The sequence below is a fragment of the Colletes latitarsis genome, chromosome 5 (genome assembly GCF_051014445.1).
Source record: "Colletes latitarsis isolate SP2378_abdomen chromosome 5, iyColLati1, whole genome shotgun sequence".
NCBI classification, from domain to species: Eukaryota; Metazoa; Arthropoda; class Insecta; order Hymenoptera; family Colletidae; genus Colletes; species Colletes latitarsis.
The window spans coordinates 29,257,894-29,275,962 of NC_135138.1; the positions used below are offsets into that span (position 1 = coordinate 29,257,894).

An 18,069-nucleotide genomic window follows, 5' to 3' on the forward strand; every position below is an offset into this window, starting at 1 on the left:
TATGCTGTAAAAAAAATGTCAAATATCGCTTCTAGTTTTACCATTTCACATGAGCCTCCCCCCTTAACGCTAATCGGGTCGCTGGGTGAGGCGGTATCCGTCGAGGTACCGTTTCATCCCCCCATCGATGGCGACGATTATAACATCCCTGTTGCTGTTCCGTCGACAGACATTGGGAGTTCCTTGCCGACGGATGAATTGTCCGGAGGTTCGAGTTCGACAACGGCCGCGGGAGCAGGTGTGTCCATCATCGGCGGCGTTGTCGGTGCGGCGTCCAACCAGGCCAGCTCTGACAAGGATCAATCGGTGTCAGTATCGTCCGTCGTTACACCAGCGCCGACCCCGAAGTCTAGCCAACCAGCCAGCACCACCTCGGCGGCAACACCGACATCGACACCCACACCGACACCCACGCCGACCCCAACACCGCTACCCGGAGGCCTCGTTGTCGAAAGGAGCCCTTCCGCCGTCAGCGACGCCTCCAAGAGTGGCTCTGACATGGTGGTAAGTGCCACGGGATGCTATTCTTTTCGTTTCGTTCTTTCGCGTTCCCTTCCCAGGTACGCCGAAAAAATACAAATTATTTTCCTTCTTTACTAAATTCAACTTAGATCAGAACTCTACGGAACAGCCTTCATTTTGGTCCCACATTACGTTTCAATTTTTTAATACTTTAATACACAGAGTATTTTTAAAGGAATTTACGGTGGATGTAAAAAGTATTCCTACAGTGACTAATTGCGACTAAAATTATGAATAATAATGTTTATTAAACAATATTTTTTGAGCAAACATGTTACATGCTTTCAGCAAAAAATGAATAAAATAACAGAAATGAACGCGTAATAAATATTCGTACAGTTCTGTTGCCATTATCAAATGTACAAGTAATTTAAACGTTTGTTATAAAAAAATAAAAAAATACTACGACCATTACATTCAGAATTTGTTTTTATTATAATGTTATATTATTCTACTTACTTTTATTTAATTAAACATTATTATTCAGCATTTTAGTCGTAATTAATCACTGTACGAATACTTTTTACACTCACTGTATATTATTCTTGATCGAACTTTAAAATCGTATCATGCGTTTCGAGAAAAATGAGATACTGGACAAATATGAGAGTTCTATGATATTTATTTTTAGTTCGATATACAGAGGTTGTAGAGTGCAGCTCCCTTTTTTACAAAATTCTTGTATTGCTGAACGATTTCATTTCTGAGAGCTGTGCTGGCCTTTGTCGTGTCGAACAATTGTCGTTCGAACCGTGAGACCCTTTATTCGTCTCTGAGTTCAGTACAATTTTTAATTGCGACCCGATTTTTGCTCCCCGAATTTTCTGGATTCCTTCATTAAACGTTCGTTATTTTCCGTACGGGTATCGAACATCTAGAGCAGTATTTTTCAAAGATTTCAGGCTCCAGAATTCGGAAAATGTTTGTCATCGTAAAAAAGTATTTTATATTTCCAGTAAAAAGCTTTTAAAATTGGATATTAATGTCTTAATTACTTTGATGAGATTACTTCCGCAATCTCCTAGAAGCTTGTTTCGAGAAAATCGCGTTTAAAGTTGTGCATGCATCTTCCACGTACATAATAATTTATTTATGGCACTTGCTCTTAGTCTGCTATTTCTATCCCACGAGGAGGGCTCCGCTCGTTTGCGAAGAGTTGTTATAAACCCGGTTTTTCACATCTATGAGCTATTTTCGCTTATTTTGACGCGTCGAGCGCCCTTTCCTATGACTTCCGTGTGCGTCAGTCACTTTGAAAAGCGACAAATATTGTTGTTTGCTGGCCAGTGTTGATCCAAGTTAAATATAATACTCGTAACGTTAAAAAAATTCAATACTGCACGTCCAAACTGGCAATGGAGTCGCAATTTTCACTTTTCTTCTTTATACTAGGGTCCAAATTAATAAATTTAATTTTAAAGAAATATTATAAGATCATAAAACAGAATTACACACGTATCAAATAAATTCTACATCAAATTCTTCGTGTTGGAATACCTAATAAAAATAGTAATCTTTGATAGTTCCTGAAGAAACATTGTATACAAGTATTCAGTCGAGTTTGTGTCGCTCGTCAGTAGATTTTGATCGATTCTGGCGGTGCTTTCAGGGCTGAAGTAAGGGTAAATCATCGTAATATAAGATGCTCGACGGAAAAGTCTTCTCGGGTTAACGATACCTTGATCGTCAATAATATCGGTTGCGCGAACGCCGGTTTGGCAAACACACTCTTGTAATGTTCCATCTGGCTCGGGTTTCGTGAAAGGCCGTCCTCGACATCGAAGAGGCATCGGTTCTTTTTTCTGATTCCTTTGTACCTCCTTTGTGTCCCCTTCAAAATCGAGGGTGCTCCGTCGAGATTCGAGAAAGATTTGCGTCGAGGCTCGTTCGACCGGTGTCGCGATAAAATCCTGATCGATACTCGCTATAATTGGCCTCATTTGGATACCCCTTCGTCGCCTATGCTTTTCGCTACGGATCTCACCCCTTCTGTATTTTTCACGTCGTTTCCGCCAATCCCCCGTCCGCTTCACGGTAATAACGCCGCCAAGTGCGGCGAAAATAGAATTATTGGCGAGATGTTCCGCTAGTTTGCGACGATATCGCGCAAAGACATTCTTCACGGCAGACTTGTCGAATTTTCTTAGCCTTTGTGACGTCGACGATCGCCTCCTCTTTAATGTTTGCGCCTTATCAAGATCGTTTCAATTCCCAAACTCCGTTCAACTATAATATACTGGTACTATAGAAACAGTGAAGTTCAGAGACTGGGATACACAGACTAGGTTCAGAAATCGATTGTTCTTTACACTGTTGAGGAAAATACCTAGCAACATTTTAGACACTGTAAAATATAATCTTGGGACTTCAGAAATTTACCACTGTTGATACAGAGACGAAGTAGCTGAGAATAGATATTTAAAGCTCGAATTAGAACCCAACATGGAGTTTAAGGAATATTTGACAGAGGCTCGAGAATTAAATGTCGAAGAATCGAGCACCCTAAATTTGTTAGCTTTGGAACTAAAACAGAATCGTCGAACGAAACGAAATGGTACAGTTCGATTACCGGTTCTGTTTTCATAATAAGACAACGAGATTTGCGGCGCCTAAACGGGATAAGGGAAGCAGATGTCATTCGATCGACGGGAATGAACAATTCGCGTGCACGCGAGCGTCGTTAAAATCGACAATGTCCCCGGCGCGGCGTCACGACGGTCTCGTTAATATTCGAACGTCACTCGAATCGTTAACGAGATCACAATAGCCGGTGCAATTCAACGGATCGAATAAGCGCTGCTGGCAAACACGAACTGCCCCCCTCGAGAGAGAAATGGCGGTTCTCTTTAACGGCGATTCCATTTCTTATGCAGCTGCCAGGACCATTCGAAGCTCTCATTATAGATTGTAGAGAGAGAGAGAAAAAAGAAAAAATTAACGATCCATTGGCTTATTGCTTTCCCTTATTCCCCCGTTACAAGAAGGGATGAATTCCCTTCCAGAGGCCTATCGATTTCCGGCGTTCGTTGGACCGGAGTCTTGGAGGAACGTTTGATTTCGTCGGGAGTTGTTCGAACGGCCTCGTTCCACAATTACGGGGGAGTTAAAGTAAGGCAACGGTAAATCTGATGCGATTAACCTCGCTCCGGCGGTTAATTTAATCGTAACTTATGCAGCGAAACAACAACTTTCGTTTCGGACGTGATAAACACAGCAAACGTTCATGAACTTAATGGATGCCAAATATTCGCGCCTCGAAAATTTGATTTCTAAACGTGGAAGACTAGTTTCACGCTACATTCATTTATTTCCAAACAATATTATCTGTTAGAGTTTCATTTAAATGTGTATCAATTTGAGAAAGTCCCAGTTGTCGCACGTGGCACGGATTCGTGTACTGTATGAACAGACAAGTCGTGAAATCGTTTATACCGGAAGTCGAGCAAATTTCTGTGGACGTCAGCTGAGGGATCAACCCTGTCCCCGAAGGATCAATCCTGTCATACGGTGGATGGAGACTGTCAGCTTTGGAATGGATAGGTTTCGCGGAAACATTAGCGTCGTGGCTATCAAGATGACTTCATTTTCTAACGTGGAAAAGACTACGAGATAGAATCTTCAAGTGCAAATCTCAGAAAAGAAATGTTCCGATCCCCGAACACTTTTAATGAGAAGATTTTTAGGAAAAGCAAAGAAGGATCACCTTATTCTAAAACCAGCCCATTAGCCTTTCAAATGTCTGCAACATTATTTTAAAAAATGAATACCGTCAACAGGGGTCAAAGGTGTCCTACTTAGATCGAGGTTAAGTTTGATCAGCATTGTAGGTACACTTCATTTTTCACGAAGTCATATTTATATTCATGAATTTGTGCTTTCATACATGCGCAAGAAAGACATTAAATAAATATAGTCGTTACAGTTGTCCTTTGAGATATCTAATTTCAAAGTGGTTTAATATTTCAAAATTTTTCGAGCGTTCAAAGCGCTGCTGTGCTCGTTCAGCGTGAGTAACAGCGTTACAAAATTCATTCAATTATCGACTCAAAGGTAGCTCCACTTCGGGTCGCTAGAAGTTATTGGTTTCTTTCGAACAAACTTCGTTATCGACGTCAAAAGCAATCAACACCTCGATTTAGCACTAATCGTTCGATATTGGCTTTTCGTAGCTCGATGTAAGTCCTACGGTTGAACTTTTTCTGATACAAGGAACAGAAAGAATTCATTTCGAGTCTTTTTGCGTGTCTGCAAAACGTAAATCTATCTTCAAAATCAAACGCGATTGATAAAAATTGACAGGAATTTTTCTTCAGAGGCATTCTAGATTCACAGGCATTTTTAATTGAGAATTTATAATCTAAAGTCACTTATCCATTATCCACATTTTCTAAATCTGATTAAAATCGTTTTTCTAAGAAACAAAAGTTTGATAGCTAATGGGTTAATCGTCTCGAGCAAAAGCAGTTTGCCACATCTTATATAAGTCACCCTCCACGATGTTTGACACCCTCCGGGTTTATCGAGACTTCAGATAAGGTTGGCGTCGATTTTACTGATCTAGTCTAGCGGCATACCCCCATCGATTTTTCCCTTGAAAACTCCGCGATAAAGAGAACAGCGTCGCCGACGATGCTTGCAAGGGAAATTTTATTATCGGCGCAGTTTTGTACTCGTCCCCGAGCTATATTTCTCGGCATTTAACTTGCCTCGATAAAGTCGATCGTCGACGGAATTGTTCGTAAAAAGGAAAAGAACTTTACTTTCGAAAGGAAGCGATCTATCGAAACTTTAAGTTGTACTTTTAATGGAACTTCGAGCCGTAATTATCGGATTGCCGAGACAGACTCTTTGGTCTTTCGGGTATACAGGATAGTCCATCTAAAGTGCTGTCGGATATTTTCTACGAAACTGTATAGCACCAGCCGGTCAAAAGTTTCGTGAAGCAATTTATTTTTAAAGAAACAAAGAAATCGCTTACACGAGTTTCTGTTTTATTTGTTCCCAGCTGAACACGGAATGGGCACAAGTTGAAGTTATAATTCTCATCAACGATGGCAGCGGTCTTGGATTCGGAATTGTCGGTGGACGCAGCACCGGCGTTGTCGTCAAGACAATCCTCCCCGGAGGCGTTGCAGATCGAGTGAGTTTTCCGTACTTTCGCATTTTCTTCCAGGACCACCCATAGCATACGATTCTACGTCAAAAACTGCGTAAAAGACATGCAATAAAGTTTTTCCATACGAGCCTTGGATATCAAGATAATTGGGTTCAAAAATATTCGGGGCGCGTGCCCCGCGCGCATTAAAATTCGAATTCCTCGAGAACGAAGCCTCGTACAAACAAATTTCGTCTACATTTTCCATTCGTTTTTTCATGGAAAATCATCATCGATAATAAATTCCAGGAATTTAGTATAAAAAATTCGAAGAAACTTCCTTCGCAAATACATCGAAACGCGTTTGATGCTATTAAAAATAAGCTATTGTATCTTTGCACGCACCGAATATAAATTCGATGGACTGTAAATTGCCACAAAATGGAATTCGTCCAATCCGGGTTTATTCGCCGCATTCCCTGACGTTCGCGCTATGGACGCGAGCGAATCGAGCGCGTGGGAATTCGCGCATGGACGGTTAGAAATCACGTTTTCGATATAAAATGGAAAAAAAAGAAACGATATAGAAAATAACAATAAAACGCTGAGCGAGAAATAACCAAGGGACGCACGTTCGCTGACTCGCCGATCAATTTGCTAATTAAACATCGTCCGTTTGCGATGCGAATTGCAGGATAATCGGCTGCAGAGCGGGGACCATATATTGCAAATCGGCGATGTCAATCTGCGCGGAATGGGAAGTGAACAGGTTGCCGCGGTTCTGCGACAATCCGGCACACACGTGCGCCTTGTTGTCGCGCGACCTGTGGAACCAACTTCCCCCGATTACCAGGTATGTATCATTTTTTCCCCCCTTTCAATTCGCGCCAACGAATCATAGAAATAAGACCATCCCGTCGAAACGCTCGAAAAGTAGGCGATTTTCACGATTTTTTTTAAAAAAAGTACACAACATACAGTATAAAAATTCGTAGGTTTTATTAAAATAGTATTTGTGCGTGTGAAACTGTCGCGTCGATATCTCAGTTAGTATCATTGCTATCGAAAATTTGTACGAGATAAAAAGGCTTGAAAATTTAATTTGCAACAACTTTTGTCGCATGTATTTTTGCGCTACAGGTAACAGTAAGCCGTAAAATTTGAATAGCTGGAATTTAGGAAAGAAAGTATTCTGTTTTCTGTATCAGCTTTCTCAGTGTTGCAAAGTATCGACGAGGCAAATGAAATGAAAGCTTCCCCTTGAGAATTCGTGGCAGAATTCGCAATTAAAAATTGTTATGTACAAAAGGGACACTTGTGTCTCTAACTTGATTATTATTTGCCCGGTTGCTTGCCTCTCGAAGTACTAATGGAATAGGTTAATTGAGTTTCTTCTTAATTAAATTGAAGAAGGGTGGTTTCACAAATTATCGGGTAAGGTCTGTTTGTACAGTAAATACGTTATAATTGATCGTCCTGCAGGATATGTATCGGGTCAGTCGATAATGGGCATTGTTCTATCTAAGTGAACGAAGAAAATCGCAATATTTTCATTCAATCGTTCGTGCGTTCTTCCTTATTATTTAAAATGGTTTGCTGCCGGTATATCGAGAAAAATATTCATCGCCATTCATTCACCGAAAAACAACTCGATTTGAAATTCTAATTTGGCAAAAAAAAAAAAAAAAAGATAAACTCAGAGTTCAAAATTAGATTCAGAGGACCTTGGTGTGGTGAACGACGGTTAATTTCGCCCTGCAAAGAAACGAACTCTTGATAGAAGCTGTTCGGACACGATGAATATGGAGGTTGCCCCCAAAATCGAGATTAATGTTTGCATTAGCCGATTTTTGCATCTGCAATGCGATCGATACAGCTAAATATTAATATACCGATTCTGTACGAGTCTGGAATACGAAGAACGAATAAGGAAATCTAAAATTTTCGAGCTTTCAACGTCGTACACTTGGCAACGAACAAGTATGGTTTATAAATAATGCATTTACCACCCAACTTTAATCCTGGGAGTCAAGAATTAATTTCTAAATCTAATATATAATAAGATATACATATAAAAGAAGTTTTATTGCACCTTGGAATTTTTGGTATGATTTAGTTTGACCATTATTGTTAGGAGAAAATGAAGATTCTGCTCTCCTACATTGAAACGGACGCTAAGTTTACCGTATTACGAAACTTTGATGCGAGTTTTAATTGGCGGTAGGACGCAGGGCCGGGCCTGACTAGAATCCGATAATTATTGGCAATATTCGAACAAAAAGGGCCGAAGAATCTTGCGGTTAGAAACGAGAAATGCGGATTCCAATCGGATGGTGCGTTTCAGGCACTCGGTAGCCACGCTCCGATCGTACCGACGAAGATTCTGGGCGACCCGGATGAGTTGGATCGCCACCTGGTGCACAGCGTTCCGGAGACGTATAACATACGTCACGTGCAGAGCGATACAGCTTACGATAACGGCTACATGTACTCTCAGGAATCCGACGTCGAGATGCACGTGAGTGTCTCATACACTTTTAACGTCTGTACAGGGGGCTGAGTGAAAATTTCCAGTCGGATAATATCGAGTATTTTTATCTGGTGTGGCGTCACCCACCGGGAATCGTAACCGTTGTCTAACCCTGGTGAAAAACTGGGTTACCAACATAAGCCTGGTGCATTTCTCGTTGGTTTGCGAATTTTTTTCTCGGAAGTACGTAGGATTTCAGGGATATGTCTCTTAACCAAAAATGATTGTAATTGACCTCCACAAATGAAAATAATTTTTTCAGAACGATTTGAAAAAACTTTTTTTCTCCGAAAAATTTTAGTACCTACTCGAATTTTTTTTCTCGAAAGTGCGAAGGATTTCGGGGATATGTCTATTGACCAAAAATGATTGCAATTGAACCTCACAAACGAAAATAATTTTTCCAGAACGATTTGAAAAAATTTTTTTTCGCCGAAAAATTTAGGCACCTACCCCCTGTCGATTTTTCTTAAAAATTTAATTTTGATTTTTAGTAATTTTGTTTGTCGCCCTACAGAAAAGTTGTCTAATACTTTTTTGTAGGTACCCATGAGCTCTACTTCAGAAAAAAGTTTCATTGAAATATATTCACAATTGTCGGAGCTATGGCTGTTTGAAAATTGGACCATTTTTATGGGGTTTTTCTCATTTTACGGGGTCAAGGAACAATTTTTTCAATATTATTAGAATTTCTACATATTCTCGACCAAAATACGCGTCGTTTGCTTTTTTAAATATTAAAATCGTCCGATCCGTTCAGTAGTTATGATGTTTTAAAGATTCGCATGAAATTTCAGTGAAATATATCAATGGTATGGTCAGACATGAAATTTTCGGTAATGAATTTTTTTCTCGAAAATGGTTAGGCTTTCGAGGGTATGTCTCTTAACCAAAAATGATTGTATTTGACCCCCTCAAACGAAAATAATTTTTCCAGAACGATTTGAAAAAATTTTTTTTCGCCAAAAAATTTTAGTACCTACTTGAATTTTTTTCTCGAAAGTGCGAAGTATTTCGGGGATATGTCTCTTAACCAAAAATGATTGCAATTGACCCCTGCAACTAAAAATAATTTTTTTAGAACGATTTGGAAAAACTTTTTTTTGCCGAAAAATTTAGGCACCTACTCCCTGTTGATTTTTCCTAAAAATTAGTTTTTGATTTTTAGTAATTCTGTTTGACGCCCTATAGAAAAGTTGTCTAATACTTTTTTGTAGGTACCCATGAGCTCTATTTCAGAAAAAAGTTTCATTGAAATATATTCACTATTGTAGAAGTTATGGCTGTTTGAAAATTGGACCATTTTTATGAGGTTTTTCTCATTTTCCGGGGTCAAGGATTAATTTTTCGAATATTTTTGCGATTTGTACATATTGCCCACTAAAATACGCGTAGTTTGCTTTTTTAAACATTAAAATCGTCCATTCCGTTCAGAAGTTATGACGTTTGAAAGATATACGCGAAATTTTGGAGTGACATTTCTGGCCTGAAATTATATTTTCGGTAAGGAATTTTTTTCTCGAAAATGATTAGGATTTCGAGGGTATATCTATTGACCAAAAATGATTGTAATAGACCCCTGCAATCGAAAATAATTTTTCCTGAGTGATTTGAAACTTTTCAATTTCGCTGAAAAATTTGAGCACCTACCCTCTGTCGATTTTGCCGGATAATCGAAACTCTACTGTATAAACTTCTTCTGTGCTGTATTTCTTTTTCATTTAAATCGGGTCACTGTATACTAGGACACTCTGTAAATTATATTTTTATTTATTCGATCAATCGACCTAACAATTAATTCCAATTAAAATACTCAGATTTCAATCGCAATCAACTTCCGTCGCAATTTCAATCGCAGCCGTATATAGCGTGCATCGAGGGTAGCCAAACTGACAAGTTTCGGATGTAATTTGCAAAGAGCTGCCAGATAAAACTCGATATTTAATTTACCGATGGAAAAGTAATTTCATCGTATTTTTCATCATACAATAGAACAATTCTTTCGATGCTAGAGAGTAATATTATAAATTAACTTTTATTCTGTAATTGTAATGGGTCCTCTGTAGTCACCCTCTTAATCCCGTTTCTCCCAGAGTCTCATGTAATGGCTTGTCTTTTTGCGTAACATCGAAACGTTTTTGTAACTTGTTGATGGTGCTGTTGTCCAAGAGATTCTCGTTTCTGTAGGCAAGACCTGGTCTCATCATGGACGTAGTACGCAATCCAATGCCAATTGGAGCCATGCCAGTGATATCGGCGGTTCCAGTGCAGATCCCGGAGCTACCTGTTCTCACCATGGACACCATCGATGTTAATTCACTGCCAGAAATGGAACGTTTCACTGTCGAGCTTAAGAAAGACATTTACGGCCTTGGGATCACTATTGCCGGATACGTTTGCGAGAAGGGTAATCCATGGAAGAGTTACAATATCAGTGTCAGTTAATGTCGAGGCTCAGATTCGTAGAGGGGACGTTTGATTGTCCTTTACGATACGAAGGCAGGTTCTATCATAGATTAAACCTTAATCGGTGGGGATTCGTTTACGCTGATTCTTGAATGTCCATTCGTTTATTTCTAGGCTGGAGTCACGTGTTCTTTTAAAACATCATTTATAATCCTAGAATTTACTCTTTGTATAGGCACGAGACACACCAAAGTCTCAAAATTATAACCTTGATAGTAATAATAGCAGTAAAAATGTAGTTCTACATAGTGCTGTCAGTAAATAGAAAATTCGTTCTTTGGTAGTCTTAAATTTTTGGGATTCCATGAATTTTGTAGAGTTTATAGTTGCTCACTTATTTTAACTAATAGTGATTTAGATTCTTTAATTTTTGATGATGGGGTTTTTGCAGAGGAGCTGTCCGGTATTTTCGTGAAAAGCATCAGCGAGGGTAGCGCGGCGGACTTGAGCAACAAGATCCAAATCAACGATAGAATAGTCGAGGTGGATGGCCATTCTTTACAGGGTTACTCGAATCACGAAGCTGTGGAAGTTTTAAGGCGCACCGGGCAAACGGTAGTTTTGTGCCTGGAACGATATTTACGTGGACCAAAGTACGAGCAGCTTCAGCAGGCGATCGCGGCCAGCGAACTTAGACTACCTCAGCCGAGTTCGCCATCGATAACAAGTCTACCAAGCTTCCCCATCAGTGCTGTGAGTTTTATTTGCGGTTACAATCCTTTGGATAGAATATATTACCACCTAGATTGTTCGCTGGATGACTCTTCCTCGCAGACGTCTGTCTAATGCATTAATTAAATCTTTCTGGAAGAATGTCAGTCATAACTGTATTAAGTCATCTAGCGAATAAATATTCTGACGTTGCATTATTCATCGAGTTCATCAGCAGTCTATCACATTTTGATAATTAATAACTCGGTTAATCTGGGTGATGGCCCCCTGAATCCTGATCAGCAATTCGGTTCGAACATCTATTATCGCGTGATCGATCGTCCTGTTACAGGATGGAGAAACCACTACCGAAATAGAACCGGAAGGCGAGTCGCATACGACCGTGGACAGCGCGGTCCTCCAAGAAGGTGAACGAGAAAGAGCCTCGGAAGAACTGGACGACGCGGCGAACGTGGAGGCTCTGTTGAGCGATCCATCCAGCGAGCTCACGCCACAGATTCGGGCCGCCATTAAGTCCAAGTGGCAGAAGATCGTGGGTCCAGACACGGAAATTGTGGTGAGCATCCAAATTCAATCGTTCTTTTTACCCCACGACATAACGTTGAACTACAGTTGATTAACGAATTCTATAACCAGGTGAAAACTGAGTTAAGGGGCTTCCTTTCCGTTTCGTTCTAGGTGGCGCAGCTGAAGAAGTTTGCAGAGGGTAGCGGTCTTGGGATTAGTTTGGAAGGGACGGTCGACGTAGAGAACGGTCAGGAGGTGAGACCTCATCATTACATACGGTCGATACTTCCGGAAGGACCCGTGGGACAAAATGGAACGCTGCGTTCCGGGGACGAATTGCTGGAGGTAACGTATCAACTTGTTTGATAAGATGAAGAATGTTGTCGCGCCATAAACGCGGTTACCATCAGAATTAACGCCTCCGGCGCTTCGATACACTGCGCCAACTCTAAGTTCGACAACAGGTTACGCCACTGTTCGGGTACATACATAAATATTCGCTAGAGAGTGCTCTAATTTTATTCTTCTCGATGACGAAGAACCCTAAAATAATTTAACTAGAATGAAAGATGGCGATGTTCGTGGGCTATGTATCCTGCTAGGTCGGAGGGGTTAAGGAGATTCGGAATTCGTTAATTAAGAGTCATGTTTTGTGTGCTTGTAAGGTGAACGGATATCGGTTGCTCGGTATTAATCATATGGAAGTAGTTAGCGTGTTAAAAGAATTACCCATACACGTTCGAATGGTTTGCGGAAGGAACATCGCGTCGCAAGATCCTCTTTGCCCGATCGACACTGCTCAACATCAGGCAGCGTTCCAGACCAGAGTAAGGGATTGAATATTCTTTGAACTGGCAGGTGACTCGAGGCAAAGTCAGATCTAACGAGGTTCCATTTATTCCGTAGAGCATCCTCGGCGGATCTCTGCAGAATTTGTTGCCAACGATGGATCGTCTGGTTAAGGCCAAGTCCGATGGTTCGTTGGCCTCGACGACAACCACGGCTACCATGACTGACGCCAGCTTGAACAGAATAAAGTCGCGTTCCCTGGAACCGCTGACTGGCCTGGCGATGTGGAGCTCCGAGCCGCAAATCATCGAATTGGTAAAGGGAGAGCGGGGCCTTGGGTTCTCCATTTTGGATTATCAGGTATTACTTTTACATAAATTCCAGTTACTCTTTATATTCCGTTGATGGTATTACCCATCTTTAGGAAGATTTGAGTGCCACAAAATGGTCGAAATAATATTTATTCGAAGAATTATTATTTTATGTATGCCTCTTTAAAAATTTGTGCATAATCTATATTCTTTCTATTGTCTTGAGACTCGAGTAATTTGAAATCATTTGACTTCCGAGCACTCAGAGAAAGAAAATATTTGTTTTATTACCTTTCGCATTTACTGGACTTTCCATATATTTTTTCCAGTTATTCTCCCTTTTGTTTTTCTTTCTCATTCCTTCGGCTTGCTCCTCCTCCATACTAAAAATTCCAGCGAGAGTTACGTTAGACTTCAACAGAGAATAACCCAAGAGAAAACTTCCTTACAACTACGCACAGAATGGACCCCCTTCCTTTGTGACTATGATAATGAGAAAGGGGCTAGTTATTCCCACTCAAGTATCCCTTGGTATACTCTGAGGACGCTTGATAATATTCGTGATTGTTGGATTAAGATTATAGTCCTAATAGCTTGGGAACTCCTGAGCATTACAGCATGGGACACATTTCCTAATCTAAATTTTGCCGTGCTCGCCATTTCCTCGAAATATCTCGAGCCCATCGTTCTAGTTTCTTTATATATTTGGTTATATCTTAATCTTCTAATGTTTTCCTACCCTCGTGTCTCCCTACGACTACTCTCTAATTCATCGATTGGTTGTATTCCTCTTCCCATTATATTATCTACTTCTTCATCCTTCACCTTCCCTTTTTTCGAATTTCCCTTTCTCCTACTTCTACTAATTTCATCCTTGCATCTTGCCAGTTCGTTGTTCCCTCTTTCGGTACTTTCCTCCCTGCCTCTATTCCCAACTTATCTTTTCCCCTTCGCTGGCGTAACCCTAACGTTCATCTCGTAAACTTGTCCTGGAGCCCTTTCACTGCTGCTTGTCTGCCCCAAACTCCATATTTCTACTCCATGTAGTAAGGACGCTACTTCTCCACTCGCTTTCTTTTAATTGAAAAATTCCCTTATTATGTTTCTCGTATTATAAAATTCTTCACAAGTTTGGTACTACTCCACGCGGTTTTCGATCAATGATCAACCCTTCAACGACAGCTAGAGCATAACACAGACCTAACTGTGATGGGTCTGGGATCCAAATTAATTTTAAGGCAAAATAAATAATTGCGTAAGTCGTTGAGGGGTTAGTAGAGCTCACGATTGATAGTTCCAGTGGAGGAACGGGGGGACTAAGAGGGTCACGATGTAATTTTGCGCGTTGCAGGATCCAATGAACCCCAACGAGACTGTGATAGTAATAAGATCGCTCGTGCCTGGAGGCGTAGCTCAGGTAGACGGGCAACTGATACCCGGCGATCGTCTTTTGTTCGTCAACGATATCGCCTTGGAGAACGCGACGCTGGACCAAGCGGTGCAAGCGCTGAAGGGGGCCCCGAAGGGCACCGTTCGCATCGGCGTGGCCAAGCCGTTGCCAATTCCAGACAGTATTGTCCAGGTGAGCGATCAGGACGATCGGATCGAACCGACCAGAGATAGGGATAACGAGACCACCACGTGCTTGATTATGGATAGCCACAAACAGAGGCGAGAATATTTCAGGGAGCGTAAAGTGAACGTAATCGAGCCGCCCCATCACATGGATTTGATCGAGGGATTGAAGCACCAGCACAATCTCGTCAAATCTGAGAGTTTCTAAAAAAAAATAAACAAAAAAGAAAAAGAGAAAAAAGTGTGTCCCCAGTTGGTCGAAAATAATTGTTTGCTCCCCTCCAGGGACACGGTTTTCCGAGATTATTCAGCCTCTGTTGGACCTATGTTCGCGACTCCGCGTGTCTTCGAGACGATCGACATTTTACGTCAGCGTTCATGATCGATCGATTGTTGTTTCATTGATGATAGGACTCGTTTGTGTGATGTTTTTTTGTTTTTTCTAGACCTCCAAATAGCGACGACAATTTTTAAGCTTTCTCGCTCAGTTTCTAGGACGACGAGACCGTCGCAGCGCAACGAATCGTTGCGCGATTTTTCCGGCAACTTTCCGTCCATTGACTTCCTGATACTTTGAAAATGGTACTTCGTCACGCTGTCCGGGACCTCGAGTGACGATTGTATTTGCTGAACAACCGATCCGTTTCGCGGCGAAACTCAGTGCTCAAATAGTTTATATCGAATCGTTGAAAGTATTCACGAAAGGGAGTCGACTTGTTTTTTTTTATATATATATATATATACATTTGGTATCAAGAAACGGTCGTTTTGAATTCGGGAGATTTTTAGACCGTTTTTGATACAAGCACGAGGTGCAAAGTATTAACGCATAAATATAATAGTTCGCACGTTTTCATCCATCTTACTGCAAATTTTGAAAGTTTATTTATGTTTACGGCACGGAATTGCTAACATTTTTAAAGAATATACAAGACTGCATATTATCGACCAGCGTAATCTTTGAGAATTTTACTCGTTTCTATTTCGATCTTTGTACAAGACTCGTGCGACAATTATCCTTGTTAGAAGTAAAGACGGCAGTTATAGTATAACGAAGGAAATATCTTCTTTTGAAAATCGAATAAACGTTTCACAGCGTGTATGAGTTAATAATAAATAGGGTGCCGTACACGTTGTTTTATTTTGTTTAACATTGTCCACGGAAATCCTCTTCCTATCCCTTTTCTTTGTGTCACGCCTCGACTAATTTATTTTATGTTTACCTGCACTTTTAGTTTGTTAATTATTGTTTTGTTATTTATGTTCTTTTCGTTTGTGTTTTAACCATTTCTGTTTTACCGCTTTTTCCGAAAGAAACTGTCAGGTTAGACAATTCAAGTATACTGAGATGCAAGGAAATCTTTACTGTTAAATTGCATTATTCATAAAATTAACAATCACGCAAAGATCAAAACCTTGATAGATACTGTCGCTTCTGTATTCTGGGCAGAATATTAATTGCTCATGGTCATTTCCCCCACGTTGCACTCTCTGTCTTTCAAAAACTGTCTTTCAAATCACTTAAAACTGGGGGGTAGTTCTCAAATTTTACTCGCGAATAAATAAAAATTTTAGATCAAATCCCAAATATGTCTAAAAATTTGATTCTTTATTTGCGAATAAAATTTCCTCGTTTAATTACCGTGCAGAGTATGCAGGGTGGGGGTAGTGGTAGTGACCTTGAGCAGTCAATATTTTCAGGCTCTAGTCGGAAGCGTACGGTTCGGGAATCTCGATTCCAATCGTGTCGATGATTGACTCTGGCACGATTCGAAGTTCAAAGCACACTTTCGCCCTAGTTTCGATCATGCTCTGTCGCGAGAGAATGCAAACATCGTAATTGTCCGAGACGCGTGCCATCGGCTCGGACTCGGATCCGAGCGATATCGATTACGAAACGAAGACTTTAGGGCCGTGGCTGAGCTCGGATAACATAGTTATCGGAGCACGGTAAATTGTCGGGAAGAAGAGATGGTAAACGATGCCGCGTTCCCCGACGAACGTGACGAGTGTGCGAATCCTCGGGGGTACAATGTTGCCCCGACGTGGCCGATCCATCCGTGTGTCGGACAAACGAAAAGAGAAGAGAGAACGAACGAACGAAAGGGTCGCGCTAAAACACGAGAATGGATAATAAAAAAATGACGATTCGATAGTATGCGGTTCGTGCGATTACCGCGGATGGGTTTTAGAAATGCCAACCATCGACTAAGTAAGTACTGAATAAAACGATTGTAATAGTGAATGAAAGTTGCCTGGTAGAGTAGCTGAACAGAACGAACGGTATTTTTGCATTCGACTGACTCTATTCTCACCATTCCTTCGAACTGTCCGAAGCTTACGTCGGTGATTCATACGCATACACAAACATACACACAGACGCAAACACGTGCAAACGAACGCGACCGTATTAGCGATCTTTGTTTTAGCAAGTTGCATTCGTTTGATCGATTTTCTTTCTTCGCGCGTAAAGCAAGTCCCGCTTTCGAGCGATTTGTCGGGATTAGTTCGCTTCAAAGCGGGGTTGGTATTTATATTCCTCATTATACCTTAATGAAAGTGTTGAAAATAGATGGGTAAAGTTTTCGTGATTGAATGAGTCCAAACACGACCCCCTTCTGACTACTTTTGATTTTACCTTGTGGGATCATTTTTGTAAATTTTGAAAACTATGTGTAATTAAAAGTAGTTCGAATTGTGTCGTGTTTGGACTGGTTTTCATCGGGAGGAGTTCGCCAATCCGTTGGTAACGCCGTCGCGAAGATTTAACAGAGTAAACAATTATACTTTACAAAGAATATATGTACTCAAAAGTGAAATTTGTTAAATTCCAAGTATAGATTGTCACTTGAAAGCGGGAGTTACTGTACTGCGTTTGCCGTTTGTCTCTTTACAGTCGAGTAGAGGGGAGGGGGAAGAGAGTGAAAGAGAGGCTGCGTGACTGAGAGAGAGAGAATACTTTGGGAAGGGTGCATCCTGACGAAGAGTTCTTAGAACAAAGCGTTTGGAACTGTCTTGGGAGGGGGGAGGGGGGGGGGGGAGAAAGAAACGCGAACGTGTGGTGACAGTACGAAAGGCAGAAGGGGGAGACAAAATTAAATTTAAAGAGAAAAAGGCAAAAACACGGTTACGGAAGAGGCAAGTAGAAACAAGTTCACCGGCTTCTCCTTCGTAAAATATATTTTCTGTGATCTCTCTTTGTCTCCCACCCTGACCCAGCCCAGCCCCCCCTCTCCACTCTCATCGCTTCTCTCTGTCTCTGTTTTTTATGTAACGCCTTTATCTTTTTTCTGTTCGATTCTCTCTAACGAATATAACGATCACAGCTCGTATGTGAACCTTTTCACCTTTTTGTAGAGGTCTACTACCATTCCACTACTGTCTACTACTCACTGGCACCTTTCTTCACTATTATCAAGAGGCTCTCGTGTCTGGGGATCGATACGTGTACGTTTACCACTACTTAACACGGGGGACACGTTTATACCTGAAACTACTACTCTTCTCGACTACCCAACCACCCTGAATACTCGAAACGAGCAAACGGATGGTATAAGCCTTTCCTCGATGGTAGCCGCTGGATAACTGCCCGCAAGTTACGT

At 41.0% G+C, this 18,069-nt stretch overlaps 1 protein-coding gene across 1 annotated transcript in view; it reads left to right on the top strand.

The window, feature by feature from the left end:
• The window catches only part of LOC143342092 (multiple PDZ domain protein), a 92,001-nt gene that overhangs the window by 37,916 nt on the left and 36,016 nt on the right, over positions 1 to 18,069 (top strand). The window contains exons 7-17 of the mRNA XM_076765576.1: positions 170 to 504; positions 5,528 to 5,662; positions 6,312 to 6,470; positions 7,962 to 8,135; positions 10,335 to 10,554; positions 11,005 to 11,306; positions 11,617 to 11,841; positions 11,964 to 12,137; positions 12,458 to 12,619; positions 12,699 to 12,941; positions 14,244 to 14,474. Coding sequence (XP_076621691.1) covers positions 170 to 504; positions 5,528 to 5,662; positions 6,312 to 6,470; positions 7,962 to 8,135; positions 10,335 to 10,554; positions 11,005 to 11,306; positions 11,617 to 11,841; positions 11,964 to 12,137; positions 12,458 to 12,619; positions 12,699 to 12,941; positions 14,244 to 14,474 — 2,360 coding nt within the window. The remainder of the gene's footprint in view (positions 1 to 169; positions 505 to 5,527; positions 5,663 to 6,311; positions 6,471 to 7,961; positions 8,136 to 10,334; positions 10,555 to 11,004; positions 11,307 to 11,616; positions 11,842 to 11,963; positions 12,138 to 12,457; positions 12,620 to 12,698; positions 12,942 to 14,243; positions 14,475 to 18,069) is intronic.